The 25,080-nt window shown below is 53.9% G+C and overlaps 3 protein-coding genes and 1 long non-coding RNA gene across 8 annotated transcripts in view; 2 read left to right on the top strand and 2 right to left on the bottom strand.

Annotated features, from left to right (window-relative positions):
• LOC116439036 (serine/threonine-protein kinase PAK 3-like) overlaps window positions 1-17,184 on the top strand; it is a 95,209-nt gene extending 78,025 nt beyond the window's left edge. The window contains exons 1-8 of one of the 5 annotated variants that reach the window (XM_032098118.1): window positions 11,424-11,570; window positions 12,401-12,449; window positions 13,473-13,582; window positions 14,348-14,465; window positions 14,861-14,960; window positions 15,379-15,575; window positions 16,479-16,616; window positions 17,069-17,184. In XM_032098118.1, coding sequence (XP_031954009.1) covers window positions 11,491-11,570; window positions 12,401-12,449; window positions 13,473-13,582; window positions 14,348-14,465; window positions 14,861-14,960; window positions 15,379-15,575; window positions 16,479-16,616; window positions 17,069-17,158 — 882 coding nt within the window. In that variant the 5' untranslated portion in view covers window positions 11,424-11,490 and the 3' untranslated portion in view covers window positions 17,159-17,184. The other 4 variants (XM_032098116.1, XM_032098117.1, XM_032098115.1 and 1 more) reach the window with 4 other exon arrangements.
• The window catches only part of LOC116439032 (zinc finger protein 239-like), a 264,648-nt gene that overhangs the window by 172,539 nt on the left and 67,029 nt on the right, over window positions 1-25,080 (top strand). The window lies entirely within an intron of this gene.
• LOC116439027 (zinc finger protein 3 homolog) overlaps window positions 1-25,080 on the bottom strand; it is a gene marked incomplete at its 3' end in the record, with an annotated part of 33,251 nt that overhangs the window by 2,182 nt on the left and 5,989 nt on the right. The gene's annotated exons all lie outside the window — the stretch shown is intronic.
• Window positions 8,468-9,382, bottom strand: LOC116439051. The gene is made up of 2 exons (XR_004238020.1): window positions 9,062-9,382; window positions 8,468-8,900 (listed from the first exon to the last, which is right to left on the bottom strand). It is a non-coding gene; the product is annotated as an uncharacterized LOC116439051 (long non-coding RNA).

Below are 25,080 nucleotides of genomic sequence, written 5' to 3'. Positions count from 1 at the left end.
GGGACTCCCCAGATGCAAAATTGGTGGGTGGAGATAAAAATTCGGTGTTGTGGTCACCATGGGTGGGGACTTCCACCCCTTTGGTCTCATGCCCGGATGGAGAGGGAAGTGGGAATGCAGAGATTGATGGGAGATCCTAAGGGATTTTAGGGGCAGGATGAGGGCTGGTGGGAGCCCCTTGTTGGAGGGGGTCAGGCTGGAGACCCCACAGTGTTCCCAGGGCCCTGGGATGGAGAGTTGTCACCACCTTCTGCTTCAGGTGGTGGTTCTGGGGGGACCTGGGCTCCTTGGGGCTCTTCCTGCAGCTGAGAACTTGTAGGGACCCTCCTCCAGGTGGCTCCTACAGGTGTTCCAGGGGCTTGGGGCTCACGGTGAAGCCCTTCCCATAGTCTGGGCATCCATAGGGGCTTCCCAGTGTGGATCCCCTGGTACCTGGTGAGGTTGGGATTCCTACCAAAGCTTTTCCTGCAATCCTGGCCCCTGTAGGGTCTCTCTCCCCTGAGATGGGGCCTCCGGGCAAAGCTTGGGCAGACACAGGACTTCTCCCCCACTTGGATCCTTTGCTGGGCAATCAGCTCCATTCTCCGGCCAAAGCTCTTCCCACAGGAGATCAGTTCCTTGCCATGATGGACACTTTAGGGTTCCCCAAACCCCTCCCACTTCGACTGGAGGTCCCACCCCCCATTTTTCCCCCTCCTCCACCCTTTTCCCATCATGCCCCATTCCTCAGCCACCAACCGACCCCACTAAGGGGAAGGATCCCACTCCCTTTTTCCTCCCTCTCCCCCCCATCCCCCTCCTTTCTCATCTTCCCCCAAAGCCTCAGTGTCCCACGCGCTTGGTTTGGGGCTCTCAGTCCCCTCTCCCACTCAGTTTGAGGAGTCCAATCCCCTTTTCACTGCTCTCCCCCTGTTGCCAACAGGTTCCCCCTTTTCCCCTCCCGCCCGAACTTGGCCCCCGCTGGGACAGCGCGGGGGGGCCCGGCCTGGCCGCCCCCACCTCCCCCTCCCCAAATTCCGCTCCAGGGGCGCTGGGGGCGGGGGGGGCTCAGGTGGGGCCAGAGCTGCCGGAGCCACGTGTCCCCCGCTGCCAGAACAACCCCCTCCGGATTAGGGGTGCCCCAAAACTCCCTCAGAGCTGGCGGATACCCCGCAGGCCCCTCAGGAGTGGGGTCCCTCCGGCCTCATCATCCCCAACCTTCGGCTGCCTCATCCCATGCCCCATCCCGCCCATCCCCCTCCCCCAGACTTCATCCCACACCCCAATCCACATCCCACCCCTCCTGGGCCCCATCCCGCGTCCCGGGAGCTCCTCAATATCCCCCAAGGGGCATTTGTGACTGGAGTCCTGCAAGATCCAAACATTCGCCTCCCCCCGGCCCCCCACAGAACTCCCCTCCCCCCAGGAACCAACAAAGATATTTGGGGCTCGGTGCTGGAATCCTCCAAGGTCCAAAAATCCCCTCTCCCAAAACAACCCCAGCGACCGCCCAAGATATTTGGGGCCAGCTGCCCCTCCCCGGTCACCTGCGGGATGGGGGGAGCGATGCTCCCAGAGCCGAGAGCTGCGGACACAGAGAGCGATGGATGCACGTGGAGGCTCCTCTTCCTGCCTCCTCTCTCCCTCCTCTTCCTCCCGCTCCTCCCCCTTTATCCCACCTCTTCCTCCCGCTCCTGATCCTCCATCCATCCTCCCCCATCGCTATTCCTGCTCCTCTGTCCCTCCTCCTCCTCTCCTGCCCCTCCTCCTCCTCCTCCTGTTGTTTGTGGCTCCCATCCCGGCTTTGTCTGACATGAGCCCTGGGGCCGTCCCGTGCTCAGCAGCAGCAGCAGCAGCAGCAGCAGCAGCAGCAGCAGCAGCATCCTGTGCTCTGGCAGCACTCGCTGCTCCTTAGGGAAGGCTTTGGCATTTCTGCCGGGCACAGACACTGAAGCTCACCCCGACCTGCCCCGCTCCCATTGCTGGCCCCTGGGCGCTGGGCAGCTGCTGTGCCAGGGCAGCCAGAGACACAAACGAAGCCAAGTCCAGCCCAGCTGCCCGGGCTGATGCAGACGAGCCCCAGGGCCGAGGTCCTGCAGAGCCCCACGGAGCCCTGGGCTCCTCGCTGGGAACGGGCTGTGCTGCGGCTGCCACAGCGGCCACAGCGAGTCCTGGAGCTCCCCCAGCGCCGCTGCAGCAGCACCCGGGTTCCACCTCCTGTGCCAGGCCCTAGGGGAAGACAAGAACAATGGATCAGATGCTGATTTACCAAAATATGAATATCGATCTAATATCGATATCCAACTGAGATGGACAAAATCTCCCTAACCGTTTAGAGTGTATGAGTGTGTGTTTTATTTGGCGCCAGGCACTGCATGGGATAGCTCCCTAAGATGCAGGGCCTGGATACAAACAAACACGATACCTTTTTATTCCAAATATTATCAATATCCAAAATACAAATGTATATTCATACCGTTAACACCTCCCATTCTCTGCTTCATATGGAAATGAGCTTAAATGTCATTAAGCATGCGTAGTGTGTGTTCTGAATTGAGTCGGTGGTCTTGAATGGGGTCAGTGGTCCTAAAACAGATGAAGTAACTCATCTTCCTCATTTTGACCTTTTTGCCTTTCTGAACTTTAACAATCCTAATTACTTTAGTGACCTCTAAGTTTCCTCTTGCGTGACTTTTGAACGGGTTCCCACCAGGGGAGGAAATTGGTAATTGTCCTTGTTCCCTACACCAACTGATCAATGTTTCTATTTCTCGTTCTTAGCACAGCTAAGCAAACATACAAATGACAGATCACCAGTTATTTGGTAATCAGTTACTAACATCTTAAAACCCATTTCAGATCCAGCTCTCTTAACTATTTTAATTAACTCTAGCTGGGCCCAAATTCCTTTCTATTCTAACTGATTTCAACACAGCTAGAGTTAATTAAAATCTTTATGTTTCTTATAAATCTATGTTTCAATGCAGCCCCCAAGGACCTCAAGCAAATTGTTCAGGAACATCCAGACCCGGACCTGACGTTTGTGAAGCTTCAGCCAGCAGAGTTCTGTGGTGCAGGAGAGCCGGCAGGGGAATAGGGGACCTGCAAGGAGCTGCAGGAGAAACACCCTGAGCCTCAAAGGCCGTCAGGGCCTGCATCTCTGCTGGGGAAAGTTCTTCCTGTCCGGGAAGAGATCCCGGGATGAGGCAAAAGCCAAGTTCATGGCTGGTGACAAGATTGCCGTGCAGGGAGAGCAGAGGAGGGACTGCGGGCGGAGGCTGGGAGCCCGGGAAGGAGGGAGGGGTGGGGAAGGTGTTTTGTAGGATTTCTTTTAGTTCTCCTTCTCCTGGTGGGATTGGTTTGGAAATAAATTCCATTAATTTCCCCAGCTCAGGTCTGTCGTGGCCCTGACAGTGAGCAGTGAGTGAGCTCTCCCTGCCCCAATCCCAGCCCTCGAGCCTTTCCTTCTGTGCTCTGTGTGCTGCAGCTGTGAGCAGAGTGCCAGAGCGGCTTTGGTGGCCCCGGGCACCCGGCCGGGGCCAGCGCAGCCCAGCGATGCCCGCAGTTCATTCCCTCGGCTCCAGCGCTGAGCGGCCGCAGGGCGGGTCCGGCTGCGCGGGCAGGCGGCTCCAGAAACACCAACTGCGCCCCACGGGACAGGAGGAGGAGGAGGCAGGGGGTGCCGGGGGGAATGTCCTTCCTCCGAGCCGGCAGCGACACGAGGGAGAGACTGGAGAGACGGAACCGGGAGAGAAGAAGGGACGAGGCTGGGGCTGTGGAAAGCTGCAGGGATGCAGGGGCAGCCGGGAATTTTGTTCTCCAAATCTCCGGGCGGAAAGGAAGCGCTGTGAAATCCGTCATAGAAAAGAAAGGAGAAATAGCGATTGATGGAAACCGACTCCACTTGGGACTCAGTTTCTCCCTCTGCATTGCAAAAGCTGACAGATGCCGAGTGCCGAGGGACACCCGTCACCGGCGCCACGGCCCAAGGGATCGGAGCTGCGGCTGGCGGGGCTGGAAGCTCCGTCCAGCAGCTCCACTGCCGCCCCCGACCCTCTTGCTCGACCGTGGGGTCTGGGACACAGCCCTGTGCTGGGGGCAGAGCCGCTGCTGGGGCCATCGCTGTGCCCGGGGCATCCTTTGTGTCCCTCGTGCAGCTCCAGGCTCGTGAGGGCTCCCCGAGGGTTTCTGTGGCTGTCCCTGCTCCCCAAATCTGTCGGCTTTGATGCCCAAGCGCGGCAGCCCCGTGCCCTGTGGCAGCAGCCGGTGCCGGGACACAGCCCCGGCAGCTGCGCTAATGCCCGGCCGTGCCTAGCAGGGACTCTGGGGACTTCATAAGGATCCCCCCTCTGCGCCCCTCGCTGAGCACGAAAAGGTTCTTTAGTGCATGGCAGCGATTTTCCGGGGTTGTTGGGCTCCGCGGGGCCGAGGCGGCGGCAGCGGGAGCCGCGGGGCCCGGCCCGTGGGGGCGGCCGGGCTGGAAAAGTGCGCGGGGCCCGAGCGCGGTGCCCGAGGGCTGAGCGGAGCTGCTCGGGAACAACCCCCGGAACGCCCCGGTGCCGCTTTTTAGTCGCTGCGCAGCGGCCACTCCCGGGGCGGTTCTTTCATAATTTTTTTTTCGAATCTCTAAATTTTATTCCATTCACACCTCTCATCCCACTCCCTCCGGTGCGGCTCTTTCACCGCCGGGCTCCTCGCCGGTCTCACGGTGCAGCTCCTTCAGGGACACGGGCCGGCGGAGACTCCCCTCGGTGCGGCTCTTTGACTGGATTTTATTCTTTTCTCGGTGTTTTCTTCCGTTCCCAGCTCGTCCGTCCCGCCGAGCGGCTCCTTCAGGGGCCCGCGGCGGCACCAAGGCCTCGGAGCGGCTCCAAAGGGCCCTGCCCGCCGCCGCTGCCCGACGCCTCGCCGCTGCTGCCGGGGATCGGACACCGCAGGCGGCCTCGGCCCCTTCCTCTTCTTCCTCCTCCTCCAGCCGGGATTCAGCCCCCGCCGCCGCCCGGCTCCTTCTGCCGCTCCTGCCCGGCACGAAGCGGCGGTGCCGCTGACGGGGCCGGAGCGCGGCTGCCCCGCGACTGCCCCGCGCCTCAGGGCCGGGCCGGGGAGTGACCGCACGGCTGGGGAGGGACCCCCGCTGGCCAGGGCAGGGACTGAGCCCATGGGAGGGACCCCGCGCCGGAGCAGGGAAGGATTCCTGTTCCCGAGGGCGAAGCAGCGGCACGAACTGACCGCGACTCCCATCCCTTCTCCCTGCCCCGCTGGGCACAGCAGGGAGGAGCCGCGGATAAAGGGAAGACCGGCAAGGAGAAAGAGGTCGCGGGAAGGTTCTGTGCCAGGGTTTATTTTACTCCTCACTCTCCTGTTCTGATCCGCTCCGTCCCAAATCCAGTTCATCTCCCCACGGCGGGGCTCTTGTGGCCGCCATGGCGATCCCTGAGTGAGCTCTCCCTGCCCTTAGCCCGAGCCACGAGGACTCGGATCTGTTCCAATTCCGTGCAATTCACGGGCATTTGGGGCAGCTGGAGCGAAGCAGCTGGAAAGCACAGCGGGCTCGAGAGGGACTCAAGCAGGGCAGGAGCCGGGGCTGCCCCGAGGGAGCTCTCCCAGCACGAACCTTCCCGGGCTCTTTCTAGGGGAATTTCCTTGAATGTTTCCATTCATCGCTACAAAGCAGAGTCACAAGTGGAGCTGAGCTTTCACCTTGAAATGAGCGAATCGAACGCGTGCGCTGGGAGTGCTGCAAACTCAAGGTGTTCCTTGATCCTTTAATCTTGCAAATATTCAGCCCCTCAGCAGCGACGTCTCTGCCAGCCCGCCGGTTTCTGGCTCAGACCCGGCTCGGAGCTGGGAGAAGAAATCCAAAGTCCCAACAGAATCACCTCTGCCGTCATCTTATTTTTTTCATAGGTACGATGTGTTATTTTATTGTATATACTATTTTACTTTGATTTTTTTTCTCTTACTCTTTTTTTTTTTTCTTCCTATTTTATTGTGGTTTTTCTCTATTCCCTGCCCCCCACCCCCCGCCGTTGTTCTCCCCCCGGAGGTTTGTGGTGAGGGGGTTTCCCACCGGTTCTTCCCCGGAAACCAACGAAATCAATCAAAATAATGATGAATTTTTCAACTCTTTCCGCTGCTGTTTCCAGAAGTTCCCGGGAGGAGCCGTGGGCGGGGAGGGGGTTGCCGGTGCCGGGGGCAGTCAGCGCTCGCCGGGCAGATCCCGGCGGCGAAGGTCCGGAGGCGGAGAAGCCAAATTGTCCGAGGGAGCGCGGGGAGAGGGGACGGGGCAATTCCAGGGAATTCCCCTGGATCCCCTCCTGGCATCCCCCGGGACCCTCCTCGGCCGCGCCCTGCGGGACCCCCGGGCCGGGCTGGGCTGAACTCCCGGGCCCTGCGGCCAAACTCTGCCGGGAACCCGCTGGGTTCGGCCCGAAGCGGGGCAAGCACCGGGACCCGCGGATCCATTTTGTCCTGCGGCTGCGGGGCCGCACCCCCGGCGGAGCAGGACTGGGCGCTGGGACCCCGATCCCTGATTCCCAATCTGCTTCTCTCTCGCCTCTCCTGTCCCTTTCCTTTGGGTGATCGTAAATCCCGGAGCGGCTGCAGAGCCCCGTGCCCAGTTCGGGTTTCCCAGGAAAGGGAGGCCTGGGGCTGAAGTGCCCCGGGATGGCCGGGAATGGGGGTGCGGGGGTCCCCGGGGTCAAGGACACAGGGGATCCAGGGGCTGGGAGAGGAGGATACCCGGGAAAGGGGGTGCAGGGTGGTGTTGGTGCAGGATGAGGGGTGCAGGGGGGTCCCAGTGCCCAGGAATGGGGATTCAAGCGGGTCCCAGGGAGGCTCCGCAAAGCCCCTCGCAGGGAGGAGCAGGAGCTGGGTCAGGAGCGCTGTGGGAGAGAAAAGGGGGTGACCCTGGCATGGGGGGGACATGGGGGAGTCCCACGAGCTCCGAGAGGGGGACACGACCCCCGGGGACCCCCCCTCACCTTCTCCCGCAGGTGGAGGCCGAGCCCCAGCCCAGGAGGATGAAGCCCAACACGAAGCCCCCGGCCCCCGTCAGCATCTTGGGGGGCGTCCGGCGGCAGCTCCGGGGGCGGGAGGGGCAGGATCCGGGAAACGGTGGCGGCTGCAGGGAAGGGACCGTGACGGAGTGGGACAGGCTGGGATGGACTGGGACACATTGGGACCCAGCGGGATACACCAGGACCAGGATTGGAACCCACTGGCACCAGAACTGGGGTAACAGGGGTTACACTGGGAGCAACTGGGACCACACTGAGGGCTAGCGGGAGCAGCTGGGAGTGGGGACGGGGGGGAGGGAATTGGAGAAAAAACACAATAAAATAGGAAGAAAAAAAAGAAAGAAACGAAAATAAGAATAAGAGCAAAAATGAAGTAAAATAGAATATACAACAAGATAGCATTATGTACCTATGAAAAAAAGAAAATAACGGAAGGGATTGTTGTGTTGGGATTTCGGATTTCTTCTCCAAGCTCCGAGCCGGGTCTGAGCCAGAAACCGGAGGGCTGGCAGAGACGTCGCTGCTGAGGGGCTGAATATTTGCAAGATTAAAGGATCAAGGAACACCTTGAGTTTGCAGCACTCCCAGCGCACGCGTTCGATTCGCTCATTTCAAGGTGAAAGCTCAGCTCCACTTGTGACTCTGCTTTGTAGCGATGAATGGAAACATTCAAGGAAATTCCCCTAGAAAGAGCCCGGGAAGGTTCTTGCTGGGAGAGCTCCCTCGGGGCAGCCCCGGCTCCTGCCCTGCTTGAGTCCCTCTCGAGCCCGCTGTGCTTTCCAGCTGCTTCGCTCCAGCTGCCCCAAATGCCCGTGAATTGCACGGAACTGGAACAGATCCGAGTCCTCGTGGCTCGGGCTAAGGGCAGGGAGAGCTCACTCAGGGATCGCCATGGCGGCCACAAGAGCCCCGCCGTGGGGAGATGAACTGGATTTGGGACGGAGCGGATCAGAACAGGAGAGTGAGGAGTAAAATAAACCCTGGCACAGAACCTTCCCGCGACCTCTTTCTCCTTGCCGGTCTTCCCTTTATCCGCGGCTCCTCCCTGCTGTGCCCAGCGGGGCAGGGAGAAGGGATGGGAGTCGCGGTCAGTTCGTGCCGCTGCTTCGCCCTCGGGAACAGGAATCCTTCCCTGCTCCGGCGCGGGGTCCCTCCCATGGGCTCAGTCCCTGCCCTGGCCAGCGGGGGTCCCTCCCCAGCCGTGCGGTCACTCCCCGGCCCGGCCCTGAGGCACGGGGCAGTCGCGGGGCAGCCGCGCTCCGGCCCCGTCGGCGGCACCGCCGCTTCGTGCCGGGCAGGAGCGGCAGAAGGAGCCGGGCGGCGGCGGGGGCTGAATCCCGGCAGGAGGAGGAGGAAGAAGAGGAAGGGGCTGGGCTGGCCCTGCCTGGATGCCGGGAGACACCAAAACCGCTCTGTCCCTGCCCTCTGCTACTGCACAGGGACAGGAAATACAAGGAAAAGCCCAGGAGTCAAGAGAAGGACCGGGAGAGATCCCACCCCGAGCACCGGCACGGGCACAACAGACCCAGCCTGGGCACAGGGAGGGAATTTATTACCAACCACATCACAGCAGCACAAGGAGAAGGCAAAGAAATCTCTCCAACACCTTCCCTCCACCCAGCGCGAATCACCCGGAACGGGGGTCACCAGGGCTCTGCCCCACGGCGGTCACTGGGGATCATCCAACGCCGATCCTCCCACGGGGGATGGAGCTGGAGCAGCGCACGAAGCTCTTCCCGCACTCGGGGCACTCGCAGGGCTTCCCTTAGCGGTGCCTCCGTTGGTGTTTGAGCTGTGGTTGAAACCCTTCCCACACTCAGGGCAGCGGAAGGGCCTCTCCTCTGTGTGTATTGGCTGATGTAAGGGGAGATGATTCCCCCCAAGGGGCTCAGCTTTAGCGTCCTGAAAGATCCAAACATACACACAGAAACAAATCCTCCCAGGACACTAAAAGATATTTGGGGCTCGGTTCTGGAATCTGCCAGCTCCAAACACTCCCCAATAAAAAAACCCTCTCAGGGACTCCCTAATAGATTTGGGACAAGCTCCCCCTCCCCAGCCACCTGCAGGATGCCGTGGGGGGACGCTCCCGGGGCCGGGAGTGCTGCGGACACAGCGGGCACTGGAACCTCCTGCTTCTCCTTCTATTCCTGTTCCTGCTCCTCCTCCTCCTGCTCCTCCTTTTCCTCTCTCCTCCACCTCCTGCTGTTCTCCTCCTTCCTCATCCCGCCTCCTCCCCAGTTCCTGCTTTCTGTACATTTAGAGTGGAGAACTTTGCTTGTTTTTAGAACTAGACCAGAGATCCCAGAAGGAACAATGCTTGCTGGTTTTAGTCAGCAGCATCAGTGACTAAAGGTCGTGATTCCTTTGTTTTGGTCCTGTCCTCGTTCCGCCTCAGTGTTCAGGCTTGGCTATGGGCTGTCCTTGTCTGCTGCATTTTCTGGGTTCCTCTTGGATCCTTTGAGCAACAGGCTGTGCCTCGGGAGGATCCTTTGTGCTCCTTTGTGACAGAGGAGAACCTTCCAGGCGGTCCTTGCGTGAGCTGCTGCTGTGATGTCACGGGAACGCTGCCGCGTCCTCGCCGTGTTCCCGTTGCTGTGGGGCACGGAGCCCTCAGTGTCCAGAGCGGCTCTGGGCGCCCGCTGGTTGCCGGAGGATCCTCCTGCCCGAGGCATTCTCAGCAGCCAGCCCAGCCCCTGACGGGTGTCCTTCTGTGCTTGCAGGGGTACAGTCTGCGACGTGTGCAGCGCAGCCAAAATGATCCAGCAAGCGGTTGCTGCAGTTTGCACTCTGTACTCTGTGGCTTATTCGGGCTATTTTTTAGCCCACTTGGCACGTAAGTCGAGGTTTTCCCTGGGTGCAGCATCGGTGCCTGCGGGCTTGCTGGGTGCTTTCTGTTCTCCCACTGGAATTGAGCTGCCTTTGTAACCAAATTGCCATTAAGACACCGTTGGTTTGGGAGAACTCCTGCCAGCAGCTGCAGCTGAAAAAGGGGGTGTCTGCAGCCAGCGGGGCGTGCACAGCCTTTGCAATGGAGCCGGGGGGGGTTCTGTTCCCTCAAGCGCAGAGTCTGTGCCAGCGGAGCCTGGAACTCCCTCCGGTGGCTGCTCCAGCCAAGAGCTGACACAGCCCAGGATTCTGTGCTGTTCTCTTGCTTGCTGTGCGAAGGGACTGTGGCTCCTGGAGGGATGTTGTGGAAGCAAAATGCTCGCTCGGGGTTGCCTTGCTCCGTGGGAGTTCCCACCACGGGCAGGTTTTTCCTAACAGCATCTGGTTCGTGTTCCCTGTCCCGTTGCAGGGCACCTCACGCGTGGATCCCGAGCAGCTCCTCCTTCGGTGAGTGAGAAAGGAACCTTTGGTGGTCGGAACTGTGCAGAGAGTTGTGAGCTTGGCGTGTGGCAGTCGAGCGCCAGCCTGGGAGGCTGAAGGAAAGTTCCTGCCAGTGTCTTTGCAGCAGCAGCAGCAGCAGCAGCAAAGGGATCCCTGGCACTTTTCTCCTTCTCTGCTGAAGAGCTTTTGAAGAGCTGCAGGTCTGGTTTTGCAGGCAGAAGATTGCTTGCTGGCTTTAGCCACAGTGGAATATGGAATGCCCAGCAATAAGTGGCAATGTCGACTTTAGCCCATTCCTAGTTTGAGCAGCTCCGAGTCCCATTTCTGCTTAGTGCAGCTGGATGTGTAGCTGAGGATAAATAAGGCGATAACTGAGATAGAACTTCCCATCCCTCACGCTACCATCTGTCCACAGGGCACAAAAGCAGCATCAGCTCCTCCTCGGGCTCCCTCTGCTTCCAAAGAGGAGGCCAAAGAGGAGGAAGACAGCAGTGAACTTCCCCCCATTCTGGGGGATGATGGTGAACCTCCCTCTGTCCCGGGAGATGAGGGCAAACATCCCACGGTTTGGGAATACAACAGTGAGGCTCCTGTGGTGTGGGGCGAGGATGGTGGACATCACCCGGTGTGGGACGAGGACAGCGAGGCTCCAGCAGCATGGGACAAGGACGACGGACATCTGCCAGCGTGGGACGAGGACAGAGGACATCCTGTGATTTGGGAAGAGGAGGCTGCAATTCTCCCGGCATGGGAAGAGGATGGCAAACATCCTGTGGCTTGGAAAGAAGACCAGGAACCCGTTGCATTTTGGGAAGAGGATGGGGAAGCTCCCTCTGCTTGGGAAGAGGACACCGAAGCTCCCTCTGCTGCGGGATCCTGGGCTGAACATTCTGACAGCAGCACAGCCCTGCAGCCAGAGGGCAGAGAGGAGTGGTGCCTGAATCAGCTGAGTACGTCTCTGCTCTGCTGCTGTGTGCCAGAGCAGGGTGCTGCGTGTGTGTCTCAGCATCAGCTGCACCCAGGCTTGCTCTGCAGCTGAATGTCACAGAGTCATTTATTGTCCCTGCCCAGCTGAGACCAAGGGGCTCCCGGCCCCAGGGAGTGGGGCTGCATTTTGGCCCTGCTGCAAGGCGGGCTCTCCATCTGGGAGGGAGCGTCTTCCATGTGGTTTCTTTCAGGGAGCGCCGTGAGCGTGGGTGAGCCTGCCGAGAAATACCTGGAACTGGAGCAGGTTGGCCAAGGGTAAGTGCACGGCAGTTACTTCTGCACAAGCAGGGGCCAGGTATTTGCTGGTGCAAGACCAAGTGAGAAGCCAGGCAAGCTGCAAACAGCTTCAGACACTGGGGCACGATCCTGCTGTCTGTCAGTGCTGATCAGAATTGGTAACTGTGGTCAGAAGGCACCGTCAAAAGCCCCTGAGGCTGGCAGTGTCCTGGCTGCAGCAAGGAGCAGGACCTGGAAGATCTTCTGTCCCTGGAATTTGATTGCCTGAAAGAGCAGCTCACCATCTGGTGACTGTCAGAAAACAGTTCTCAAGAAGATTCCTTTCAAATATTTTGCTTCCAAAAATATCCACCGGTCAGGATTATCAACATAACGGTTTAGAAACAGAAACCAGAGATGAACTAATAAGCGCTCTTTTCAGCACAGGTAGTAAACCCCGTACATTCAGTAACAGGCAAAGAGCTGCTGCACTCGAGGGGAAAACGCATCAGCTGCCTGATGGCAGGGCCCTTGTGGATCCTGCAGCTCGTAGGCAGGAAATGGAAAAGGACGAAATACATTCTTTTCCAGTTCTTTAGACATCCACTCCCACCCTAGGTTTTGGACTAAAGTAATTCAGCGTGGACATTTGGGATTTGCTCCAGCCCTTTTCCTTCGTGTTGGGCCTCAGTTTTCTCTCGCCCACCTTGCGTGGCACAGGGCTGGTGGCTGCTGCGCTGCTGTTTGAAGGGTCAATGCACCCAGGTGTTTTGTAAAGGCTGCAGGCAGCAGAGATCTCCTGTCTGGGCTGGCTTTCACTCCCAGGGCCTAAAGCGCTGCTTCTTTCTTCTCTGCTGTTCTGTCTCCAGGGCTTTCGGAACCGTTTATAAAGGACTCGACAGGGCCACTGGAGGAGAGGTCAGTGTCACCACGCTCAGCGCGTCGGGCAGCTCTCGAGGGCTTTCCCCTCTGCTGGGAGCTGTGGCTGCAGCTTTGGGGGGCCAGCAGAGCTTTCCTGCACAGGCTGTTCCTCTGAAGGCACAGCAGTGTCAGCCTGCAGAGCACGGCTGGGACAGACTTGAGCCTTCTGAAGTGCCCAAAGGAATGCAAGGAGGGCAGCGGTGTCTGTCAGAGCAGGACACGCTGGCTTGGTCTTCATATCTGAAAACATCAGTGCATCAGCTGGTGGAGGCTGAGGCCTAATTTATCTTCATCCCAGCCTCGGACAGGAACACCGTTTAGCAGTTTTTCCATCCTGTGCTTCATCTTCAAAGGATACCTCAAGACCTAATTAAGGAGCGATCCTGCTTGGCATCAGTTTGGGGTTTTAGTCCTACTGCAGCTGTTCCCAGAGAGAGGGAGAGGAATGAGAAGATGGATGTGCAGAGCAAAGCTCTCCCCTAAACGCTGCAGCTGTGTTTGGGTCTGGTGTCAGTGACAGCCCGTGACAGGGATCATCTGAGCAACGTTTGTGCGTGTTTGCTCTGTTGTGCAATCCCAAACAGAGCAGTTGCATTTGAAATCATGACCAAATCCCACAGGATTGCTAAAGGGTTCCCGGCTGTTTTGCTCTGTTTTCACAGAACCAGAATTACTTGCTGCTTGCAAAATGTGTTTGAATGATAATGAGCGTGGTGGTAAACTAAGGCCGTTTGAGAAGAGTGCAGGTGCAGAGAATGTTGTGAGAGCTTTGAGGCTGAGAGCTGAGGGACCATTTCTGCAGAGCTTCCAAGGCCAAATGTCTCTGGCCCTGTGTCCTGTAAGCGGCCCCGCAGCGAGCAGAGAAAGGGGCTGTGGGAATGTCACTTGCTGAGCCCGGGTGTCCCATCCCAAGGCAGTTTGGCCCAGCCCGGCTCCGTCGCTCCACAAAGACTCGCTCCGTGTTTGCTGCGGCCTCCTGCCCCAGACTCCTCCAGTTCAAGGGCTGCAATGTCCTTTCAGGTGGCCATAAAGAAAATGAGTCTCAGAGGGCAGAACGGGGAACGAGCTGTGAATGAGATCCTGGTCCTGAAGGACAAGAAGAACCCCAACATTGTCAGCTCTTTGGACAGGTGAGTGCTTCAGCTCTTATCCCGTGCACGGGCCCTGCGTTAATCTCTCCTGGCATCCGCAGTCTGTAGCCTGTTTTGAAAAAGCCTCACCCGGCCGTAGCTTCCCAAAACAACAGCCTGTCAGTTCACTCCCTCCGTGTGCTTTTGTTGCTTTGGTTTGGTTTTTCCTTCAAGCTGACCCCATTTCCTGGGTCTTACGACAAGAGCTGATAAACCCTGTCAGAAATTATTTCCCTTGGCTTCTCCTTCCCAACTCTTTTCCATTGCTGCAGATGCCCGGAAGACCAGGTTCTTGTTTCCAGAAACGCCTCAGGTGCCCATTTTGCAATGGCCTTGCCTGTTTCTGAAGGGACTTTCTGCAAGGTTTTCCAAACACTTGACCACTTTTGTCCTAAGTGCTGCACGGCCTCCTGCCCTGGATAACTCTGGAAGTTGTGTTGCCTTGTTCTGGAGGGAACGGTGGAACTGCTGAGTTCAGATGCTGAACCAGCTGGGGGCAAGTGTTGTGGTTCCACATTGATCTGGGCTGTTGCTAAACTGCATTTTTCACTTGCTTGCCATCTAAGGCCTCTCCTTTCCCACAGGCGTCTCCTTCTCCTTTAGACTGTGCAGATCCCAAGGACTGTGCAGCCTGGCAGGAATGTCTCTGCATCGGATTCTGTCCTCATTTACAAGTGACCTGGAAACAAAACTCCACTCGAGGCTTTTCCATCGGGGAATTGAGCAGTGCACGTTCATCTCCATGCCATTGTTTGCCTCTTCCAGCTTCCTTGTTGATGAAGATCTCTGGCTAGTGATGGAATACATGGATGGAGGAACTTTGCAGGACATTGTCAGACAGACACGCATGGCTGAAGGAGAGATGGCAGCTGTCAGTCGGGAGGTGAGGGATCCTGCTCGTGCTTGCCATGGCTTGGACACAATGCTCCTTCCAAGCAGGGCCTGAGAACAGGAGTGGCTCCATGCTCAGAGCTTTGTTTCTGTGTTGTTTTTATGAGCTAGAGAAGAAAGAGCCTCTGAAGTGAACGGCCTGCCAGTGTCCCTGCACTTCCACTCTGCTCTTGTCCTCTTTCCTGCTGTTGTGGGACTCTCTGTCTTTTTTGATTTGATTTGCTGTTCTCAGCTTTGCCTTGAACCATTTGCCTGGAGCTTGTCTGCACTGCACTCCTGGCCTGTCACAGCAGAGCTGCTGCTGGCAGAATTCTAAACTGTCCTTTCTTGTGTGATTGTGTATTCCAGCCATCGATTTCCACCCTCGTGTTTCTTGTTCTCTCTCAGTGTCTGCAGGGCCTGGATTTCCTCCACTCGAACCGGGTGATCCACAGAGATCTGAAGAGCTCCAACATCCTTCTGGCAACGGACGGCTCTGTCAAGCTGGGTGGGTGTTCCTGGTCAGGCACGGTGCTCCCGGGCTGCGGGTGTGGGGCTGCTTCCCAGTGACGGCCAGAGCCCCACAAGTGCTGCTGGTGGCGGTGCCCGGCCCCTGCTGCCAGCTGAGAGCGGCTGCCCCATGCAGAGAGCTCAGGAGAGGAGCAGGGTGTCAGCAGTGGCTTTGCTCTGGGTATGGCCCTTGCAGGGGGGCGGGAGTTGGAATCTGAAGCTTCAAGGGAATCACTAAAAGCCACTGCATGAAAGCTGAGGGTTCCTTTAAGGGTCCACTTCCATCTTGCCTTGGCTACAGCCCTGAGGACTTTTCCAGCTGGATTCAGCACTGCATTCCAGACTGAGAGTGGGCAATCTTTGTGCTTGGTTTCCTCATTCCAGCTGCCTTTGACAGTGTTTGTTTCTGTCCTCAGCTGATTTTGGCCTCTGCGCTCAGCTGAGCCCCGAGCAGGAGCAGCGCAGCTCCATGGTGGGCACTGCTCACTGGATGGCCCCAGAGGTTGTGACCAGTTCTCCTTATGGCCCCAAGGTGGACATCTGGTCCTTGGGCATTGTGACCATCGAGATGGTGGAAGGAGAACCTCCTTACTTCGAGCACACGGCGGCCATGGTAAGAGGCAAATTTCCCAGAGTTTGCAGAGGCCTGTGAGCACAGAGGGACCCGCCCTGGGAGGAGCAGCCGGAGGGCTCTGCCCATCGGGAAGGCAATTCCCAGAGGATTCGAGCCTGAGCACAGACCAATATTCTGCAGTCTCCAGAATTTGCTTTGGGTTTTAAGGTGTTGCAGCTCTTCTGTCTGTGAGGATGACCTGAAAACATGGAGCCAGAGCATCAGCTCTAATCTTCTCTTGCAGAAAACCCCAGACCAAGCCCAAAACCCACACCCAAACACAACAAGTTTTCTGAAGGAGTTTCTGAAAGAGGTTCTGCGAGATGAACTCCCCCTGACTCTTCTCACTGGGAAACTTGTCTCAAACATGAAGATGATTGTTTAACATGCCCATAGTCTAACATATTTCTTTCCTAGCCCAAGCTACTTCCTCCATGTCACCAAGCCTGAGCTTTCAGCAACCCAAACCTCAGGTTTCTTGCCTGGCAGTTTCTGGGATGGAACATCATGAATGCATTTACTTGAGTGTCAGTGGCACAGCAGGGATGCATTTGATGTAAGAATCCTTGGAAATAACACAAGCAGACTCTTGCAAATGGCCTGTAAAGCTGGTGTCCATATTTGGAGAAGCAAAATGGGCTATTTCTGATGGAGGTTCCAACTAACAAAGTCAGCCAATGACATTGGCTCTCAAGGCAAGATCATCTGGATGTAGGAATGGCTGTGGCTGCAGCAGTGTTTGGCTTTTTTGGTTGGCATAGAAAAATGAGCTCTGAGCAGCATCTCTGCCAGCGAGGAAACTGTCCCCAGAGACTGGGGCTGAGAAACCGGGGTCGCTGTGAGCACTCGTGGGTGTGAAGGAAGCTGGCAGAGCTTTTTCAGAAGTGTTTGCTTTTCGCGCAGGCTCGCTGTCTGATCCGGCAGAACGGGACCCCGCAGCTGCAGGAGCCCAGGCGCCTGTCGGCTCTGCTGCGGGACTTCCTGGAGTGCAGCCTGGAGGCGGACGAGGAGCGGCGCTGGTCTGCCCAGGAGCTGCTGCAGGTGGATGCGAAGCGGCTGCAGGGGAAAGAGCAGCGCGAGGGAGGGGTTTTCTCGTGGGGCCCCCCTCCAATAGTCTCCGGTCTCGCTGCTTTTCACATGCAAAGGCAGCAGAATCCTCTCCTGGCTTGGCTTGGCAGGGTCCTTTGCAGGTCATCTGGACCAGGTGCCCCGCAAGGAGCAGGGCCATCTTCAAGCAGATCAGGTGGCTCAGAGCCCTGCCTGACCTGAGCCTGGATGTTTCCAGGGAGGAGGCACCTCTCACATCTCTGGGCACCCTCTGCCAGTGTTTCCCCCCTATTCTGATAAAAAAATTCTGTCTCACATCTAATCTGAGGCTGCTTCCCTCTCCTGAGTTTCAAACCATTCCCCTTTGTCCTGGTGCAACAGAGCCTGTGAGGAGCTTGACTTGGGAAAGTAACAGCTCGTTTCTTTCTTTTTCATCCTTTGGGCAGCACCCATTTTTATCATCAGCCAAGCCTCTCTCCAGCCTGAGCCCTCTGATCACCGCAGCAAAGCAATTGAGGGAGCAGCGGAGGACCTGAAGCACCTGGGGACAGCTTTTTGTTACAGTAGTTAGAACAAGTGGATAGTTACGGTAGTTAGCACTGCTAGTTAGTTATGGTGGTTAGGGGAGCCTGGTAGTTATGGCAGTTTTTTGAATAAAAACTCTGTTAAACCTCAAATCCCTTGACGTGTCCCTTCCTTGTCCCCCCATGACTCAGCTGCCCGGAGCAATGTGAGGGGAGAGCGGGCCCAGCCTTGCCCAGAGCTGAGCCCCAACAGAGCCCCGGCAGAGCCCAGAACAGCCTCAGCATCGGCAGAGTCAGCCTGGAAGGAGGCGCCTGGAGCCTTCTCGACTGCAGCCGACTCTTGTTTACAAACCGCGTGGGGTGGGAAATGCCACTGGTTCTGCAAGAGGCCAGAGGGGGCCCGGGGAAGGCCCAAATGCGAGGGACAAAAACTTGCCCAGTGCTGAGAAAAACCACGCCTTTTTCCCCTCTCACGTCGGCGAAAATATTGAATCCTAAACCAAGTCAAACGGGGCAGGGGAGGAGCCCAGGCCCTTCCGCCCCTGCAAACCAAAGCGTCCCTTGCACGGCTCTGAGCCCCGGCGCCGGTGGCCCCGCGGGCGTTGGTTTCTGTCGGGCTCGCTGCCGCCAGCCCAGACCCAGCCCGGGACAGGGCGGGCGCTGGAGGCTGCGGGCGGGGAGATGCGATCCCGGGACACGCATTCGGTGGCACCTGCGAGCGCAAGCAGGGGAGGGGCTCCGGCAGTGAGAGGGGGGGAAAGGAATAAGGTGAATGTGACTTAAACAAACAAAGCCCGTCAATCTGCTTTAGATAGGGCCAGGGAGCTGTAGGTAGGAAGGAATGAAAGAAACTATCATTTCCAGAAAATGTTACTGATTGCCATGAACTGCTGCTCAGCCAAGGCCGTGTTAAATTCCTGAACTTAGAGAAGAAGAACAAAGACTCAATGGAGTTATTAATATTGTTTTGTTTTACTAAAACAAACAAAACGGGTGTGTGCATATTGGAGGGTGGATTGGGAAGTCTGAACCTTCCAAGAAACAGTCCTGGCGACGGGGCAGCCACAGCAACCAGGACGAGCCAGCGCTGCTCCGGCACCGGCTCCTGCCGAGGCAGCAGCGGGAAGGAGACCGCGGGCAGCCGCTCCCGCAGCGCCCTCACGCCAGGGCGAACACGGCGCCCACACGGCACAACGAACCCGCCACAGCCCCCTGCCGCCCCCTCCGCCCGCAGCCAGCCCCGAGCCCCGCCAGAACCGAGCGCGGCTCCCACCTGCGCTGGGGCCGCCTCCGAGCTCCGCCGCTGCCGCCTCAGCGGTGGTTCCCAGTCACCCCCAGTATGATCCCGGCATGATCACTCCCAGCATCATCCCAGTCGCTTAGAGTCTCTCCCACTGTGTTTTCAGTATGGTCCCAGTTGCTCCCAATAAGATCCCAGTTGCCTGCAGCATGGTCCCAGTGGCTCCCAGTCACACCCAGTCTGGTTCATTTCACTCTCAGTAAGAGTCCAGTGTGGCTCCAGTCACTTCCAGTATGAACCCAGTCACTCGCTGTATGATTGTACTTGCCCCCACTGTGGTCCCAGTTGCTCCCAGTGTCTTGGTTTGAAAGACAGGTGTCTGCCAAGGAAGGCAGGAGTCTCTCCTGAAATGGAAGAAAAAAAATTGCAACCCCCTTCCCTCTGAATTATTATAATTTGGAAATTAAGGAGCTTTCAGGCAAAGATATGGGAAATAGGAATAACTGTTCTTTACTAATATAGATCTTTATGTGTATAACCAGTCAAACAAAGAGCAATAACTCTGGCAGTAACAGCAAACAATCACAAACCCAGTGCCAGCCTTCTCGGCTGTCAGGCCCTTTCCCCTCGGGTGCAGTTCCGCTCGCAGCCGGCAGGGGCGCTGGCGGCTCCCGGTGAGCAGGGCAGGTGCGATGGTTCCCCCGCGGCTGCAGGGGGCGCTCCGGAGCGAGCTCGGGGAGCACGCGGCACTGGGGGCCTGGGATCCCGGGAAGGGATGGAACAAAGGCTTCACAAACCCCTGGGCAGCTGATCCCGGTGTCCGGCCGGACCCTCAGGACCAGCAGGCTGGAGTGGCAGGGATGAGCACAAATCCCGGGTGGCAGACAAGATGTATCAAAATTCTGGAGCTGTGGTGGGAACCTGCGGAGGTCTGGGCAGGCAGGGCGAGCGGGGCTACAAAGTAGCGAAGGCTCGAAGCAATGGCAGGGGCAGGGCGGCCGCAGCCTGGCTCCCAGCGGGGCAGGGAAGGCAGGCTTGGGAATCCCGGGCTCTCTCCGGTAGAAGGAAGGCAGCTGAAGGAGCAGCCTCTCTCTCCGTCATCCAAAACGCCAGGGACTGACTGCCCACACAGCCAGGTGAAAAGAAGAGTAGCAAGATGCACCCCACCCCTATGGCCAGGTCTTTTGTTTTTCTTAAGCATCCAGTAATTTGTCCCCGTGGCAACATCTATGGGGAAAACTCCTTTAACAGAAAAAAAACCCAAGGAGAACTCCTAAAACCCCAACATTCTGTTACGAGCTTCCTGCAGATTGTTCCATCTCTGCTGACCATATGGAAAGATACAAAGATCCCTTTTGGTTCACACAGTTAAATGTCTGACGGGTCACACGGTGGTGCCTGTACAGATACACGTCTGGAGAGAAAGCCAAACATCCATCGCACTCTCTCAACACCCACAGAGCCTGAACCAAACTCTGCAAGGCCACGCAGCTTTACACAGAAATTCATACATCGATAAAACTGTACAACGGGATGCAGGTTTACACAGAAATTGATACACAGGAAAACACAACAATCTGTGCTGTGTGAATACACCGACTTCTGTATAAAAATGGCTCCGCACGGCGGGAACCGATACAGAACTGTGCGATTACCAAAGGACCCAGCGACACTTCCACACCCTTGTAACTAAAGACACAGGACTGTCGAGCTCTCCAGCTCCGTACATTCCTGTCTGGGGGTGACTTTATGATGTGTATCCCCTATCGCTGCTCTCTGCCCAGAAATCAATCCTGTGCCTTTCTGTGCCTTTAAACTGAGCCCGACGGGGGAGAGAGAAAAACCCGAGCGAACTTTTCAAAGCGGTTGTTCAAGGACACAGACACACACTCCTGTGCGTTCTGCTGCGGCAGCGAGAAGAGCGGAGGGAGCGCCCTGCTTGCTTTGCAGCGCGCTTTCGGCTCCTTTTCTCCGGAGGGAGACGGAGAGTTGAAGTTTGTTTTCCTGGGACTTGGGCTTTTTCCCTTCTTCTCTTCTGGACTGTTTCAACATCAGAACACAGCGGGAGAATTTTCCACCGAGGCCCTGGAGGACACCAACCCAGCTCCAAGGAGGAGGAGAGAGAGCACACCTACAGAAGGACTCTGAAATCTTCCCAGGTTTCTCTCCACAGCGAGAGGTTTAAGTATTCAGCATTATTATCCTTTTCCTGTGTGTTTGTTAAATAAATAGGTTCTTTTTCTCTTTCACTTTCCTCAGAGGAAAATATTTTTTCCCAGACCTGGTGGGAGAGGGCTGCTTGTAACCTGCCTTCTGTCAGAGGATATTTTCCTCCAAATTTGTCCAAAGCAGCACACTAAAATAAGTCAGTATTTATTTGGAGGGAAAATGATTTCTAGTGGCATTTTGAGGGTCAACAAAGAGAATAATAATAAGGATAAGTACAAAGAAATAAATACAAAGAAATACAAAGAGGTGAAACAGGACTGGAGCTCACTGGACTGGTCCTTGGCAGCGCCCGGGCAGACCCTGCATGAATTTGGCTGCCTGAATGCAGCTCTTGCCCGGGCCCCAGGGGTGGCCCCCTCTGGGTGTCTCTCCCAGCACCACAGGGATGCTCCTGCCTCTTCCCTGGTGCCCCAGGGTCCTGCAAGCGCCTTCTGGGGCCACCCACACACCTCCCTGGGCCTCTGGAGGCCCCGTGGCACAGTGCAGACAGGGATCGAATCAAAGCTTCCTTGGAAGATGGAGGCAGGAGAATATTGCCCACGATCTTCTTTCCAGCTGCCCTCCACACTCCTGCAAATCCTGCTGGGACACTCAGGCTCTCCATTCCGGGGCTCTGCAGCTCCCATGCAAACCCATCCATCACTGTGTCCCCTCTCACATGGACATCAAGAAAATGGCACAGCAAGATCTAGAAAATCTTGATTAATTTGACTGCTCTAAAATTCTACAACTCGAGGGTGACTGGAAGACTACGGGGTGAGAACCTTATGCCTCCAAAAAGGGTCAACAGTTTGGAACTGGAAGACTCAGGGAAACTTCAGCTTCTGGGGGAAAAGGTGCCCTTCCTCCTCTCTCCCTTTGCTTTATACATCCGATCTGGAGTCATATGGTTGGAACATCCCCTTGGCTGATTTGGGTCCGCTGGTCTGGCTGTGTCCCCTGCCACTTAAATTTGTGACCGCCTCTGTGATCCACGCTTAAGAATAGACAAACTCCCCCCCAAGCTCTCTCTCGTTTCCGGCGCTGGGACAGGTGGCTGCGGGCCCCGTGTGGGGGCCAGCGGGCCCGCCCAGGCCCTGCTCAGGCCAGGCCGGGCTGGGCCATGGCCATCCTGGAGTCGATGGACCTGTTCCAGCTGTGGAACCCCCCCCCACTGCCTTGCCGTGGGCAGCAGGAGCGGCTCGGCTCTCCCCCCTCTCCACTGCGATAAGAAGCATTCAACATTCCAGCTGCAAAGCTGCAAGGCCGAGGTGAGATTAACCCTTTTATTGCTGTGAAGAGCTGAAAACCTGAGGGAAGAGAAAGAGGAGATGCTTAAAGCTGAAATTCTGTTGTGAAGCTATGATAGAGCAGAGTATCCCGTTGTAATTTCATGAAGATATGGGGGGTGGAGTGCTCAACTCGTAGGCAAAAGCACCTGCGCTGAGATAGGCAGATGCTGATGCAGCTGTAATTTCATGAGAAGTTTGGACAGGGAGAGATGGACCAGATGAGGACTTTGGCTCCAAATGGGAAAGGAGAAAACCTCAGTCCCTAGAGATGCTCCCAGAGATAGTCCTAGCTCCCAGGGAAGGAGAAGGGCCTCTGTTTTTGTTTCTGAACGGCTCAACCTTAAAATTGTACCCCAAAAAACTTCAAGAGTAGACCCTCGAAAGCAGTTGCGGGAAAAGCTGCAAGTCGGGGGAAGGGACTCACATGCAAGCAGAGAGACTCCTCTTCCTAAACGGACTGAACAGTATTTGGAAGTGGGCGGCTGGCTCGTTGTGATAGTGTTTTCATAGCACGAGCAAGAAGAAACTTCTCTTTCTAAATGGACTGAACAAGGTTATTATGGAAGTGGTGAACAGACTGAACATCTCAAGGGTTGTCTTTTTCCATTGTCAGTGGGAGAAGGGAGGAAGGTGGGGGAAGGAGGAGAGTTCTGAAGGTGGTATAATTTTTTTTTCTTCTTTTAGGTCTGTTAATAAACTTCTTTATATTCTTTCAAGTTTGGTGCCTGCTTTGCGTTTCTCCTCATTCTTATCTCGCAGCAGATAAACAGTAATGAGTATTTTGGGCTAAACCACTACACGAAATTGGTGTTTCCGCCCGGTTACAAACCCAACCCGCTACATCGTGCTTCTTCTTGGTTTCACGTTATTGAGTCTTTCTTCTTCTATTTTTCTTTCCTTTTTTCATTGTCTTGTAGATTTCTTTCAGTTTTCTTTCTTTCTTTCTTCATTTTTAAATCTGTTTTCTTTCTTTTTCCTTTTTGGTTTTTTTTGCTTCGTTCTTTCTCTCTTTGCTTTCTTTCTTTTCTCATTTATTTTTTCTTCCATCTTTCTTTTTTGCTCTTCTTTCCTTTCTTCCTTGTTTCATTCTTCTTGATTTTTCTTTCTTTTTTTCCTCTCATATTCTTGTTGGTTTCATGGTATTTACTTTGTTAATTTCTTTCTTTCTTCTTTTCTTTTTTCTTCTCTTTTTTCCTTTTCTTGTTGATTTCTGACTTTTCCTCTATTCTATTTTTCTTCTTTTCTTTTTCCTTTTCTTGTTGCTTTCTGTGGTTTTACTTTCTTTTGTTCTTCATTTTTAATGGTTTTTTCCCTTTTTTGGTTCTTGTTGCTTTCTTCCTTTTTTTTTCCTTTTTCCTTTTTTTTGTTGCTTTTTCTTCTTTTTTGCTTTCTTTCATTTTTTTGTTTTCTTTTGTCCTGTGTCTTTCTCTTTTTTTTTTTCGTTCTTCGTCGTTCCTTTCTTTCTTCTGTTTTTGTCTTTTTTTCCATTAATTTTCTTGTTGGTTTCATGTTATTGAGTCTTTCTTTTTTCTTTTTTCTTCACTTTTTTCATTCTCTTGTTAATTTTTGTCTTCTGATTTTCTTTCTTTCTTCCTTTTTGTTTTTCATTTTTATGATCTTTTTGCTTTTTTATTCCTTTCTTCTTTTTTTTTAGTTTTTTATTGTTTCTTGTTGCTTTCTTATTTCTTTCATTGTTTCCCCATTTTTCTTGTTGGTTTCACGTTATTGAGCCTTTCTTTTTTTAATCTATTATTTTTCTTCACTTCTTTCATTTTCTTCTTGATTACTTTGAGCTTGCTTTCTTTCTTCATTCTTTTCTTTTTCTTTCTTTTTCCTATTTTTTGTTGCTTTCTGTCTTCTTTTCTTTTTTACTTTTATTTTTTCTCGTGTTTATCTTTCTGTCATTTTTTTCTTTTTTTGCTTTTTTCTCTCTTCTTTCTCCCCTTTTAAAAAATTTTGCTTCTTGCTTTCACAATATTGAGTCTTTTTCTATTTTTCTTTGCTTTTTTCATTTTCTTGTTGATTACTTTTAGTTTTCAATCTTTTCTTTCTTAATTTTTTTTTCTTTTTGTCCTTTTTTTTTGATGCTTTCTGTGTTTCTTCTTTCTTTTTTAGCCTTCTTTCTTTTTTTTCTTTGTGTCTTTCTTTTTGTTCTTTTTTTCCTTTCTTCCTTGTTTCTTTCTTCTTTTCTTTTTTCATGTTCTTGTTGATTTCTGACGTTTCATGTTATTTCTTTCTCTTTCTTATTCTTCTTTTCTATTTCCTTTTCGTGTTGCTGTCTGTGTTTTTACTTACGTTCTTTCTTTCTTTCTTCATTTTTATTTTTTCCTTTTTTTTGGTTCTTGTTGTTTTCTTCCTTTCTTCCTTTTATTTTTTATTCTTTTGCTTCCTTTTTCCTATGTTTTCTCTGTTGTTGCTTTCTGGTTTTCTTTGTTTCCTTTTCTCATTTTCTTGCTGATTTCTGTCTTTTCATTTCCTTTCTTTCTTCCTTCTTTTCTTTTTTCCCCGCTTTCTTGCTTTCATTTTTATATCTTTTTGCTTTTTTCTTCTGTTTGTTTCTTGTTGCTTTTCCTTTCTTCTTTCTTTTTTTTTTTCTTCTGTGTTTTCATTTTCTTTGTTGATTTCTGTCTTTCGATTTTCTCTTTCATTTTTTAATCTTTTTGCCTTTTTTCTTTTGTCTCGGGTCTTTCTTTCTCTTATTTCTTTTCTTTCTCCCTTCTTTCTTTCTTTCTTCTTTTTTTGACTTTTTTTAACATTTATTTTTTTGTTGGTTTCATGTTATTTAGTCTTTCTTTTTTTCTTCCATTCTTTCTTACATTTTTATTATCTTTTTGCTTTCTTTCTTTCTTCATTTTTAATGTGTTTTTTTAATATTGTTTCTTGTTGCTTTCTTCTTTCCTTCTCTTCATTTTTCTTCTTGGTTTCACGTTATTGAGTCTTTCTTTCATCTTTTCTTTTTCTTTGCTTTTTTCATTTTCTTGTTGATTTCTTTTAGTTTTTTTCCTTCATTCTTTTACCTTTTTTCTTTCTATTTTCCTGGTTTTTTTGTTGTTTTCTGGTTTTCTTCCTTATTTATTTTTTCTTTTATTTTTTCTTGTGTCTTTCTTTCTGTCCTTGTTTCTTTCTTCCTTCTGTTTTTGTCTTTTAAAAAAATTATTTTCTTGTTGGTTTCACGTTAATGAATCTTTCTTTCC

This window comes from Corvus moneduloides, unplaced genomic scaffold (assembly GCF_009650955.1).
Source record: "Corvus moneduloides isolate bCorMon1 unplaced genomic scaffold, bCorMon1.pri scaffold_89_arrow_ctg1, whole genome shotgun sequence".
Lineage (NCBI taxonomy): Eukaryota > Metazoa > Chordata > Aves > Passeriformes > Corvidae > Corvus > Corvus moneduloides.
The sequence above is the reverse complement of the archived record's forward strand: the minus strand, read 5'-3'. Positions and strand labels throughout refer to the sequence as shown.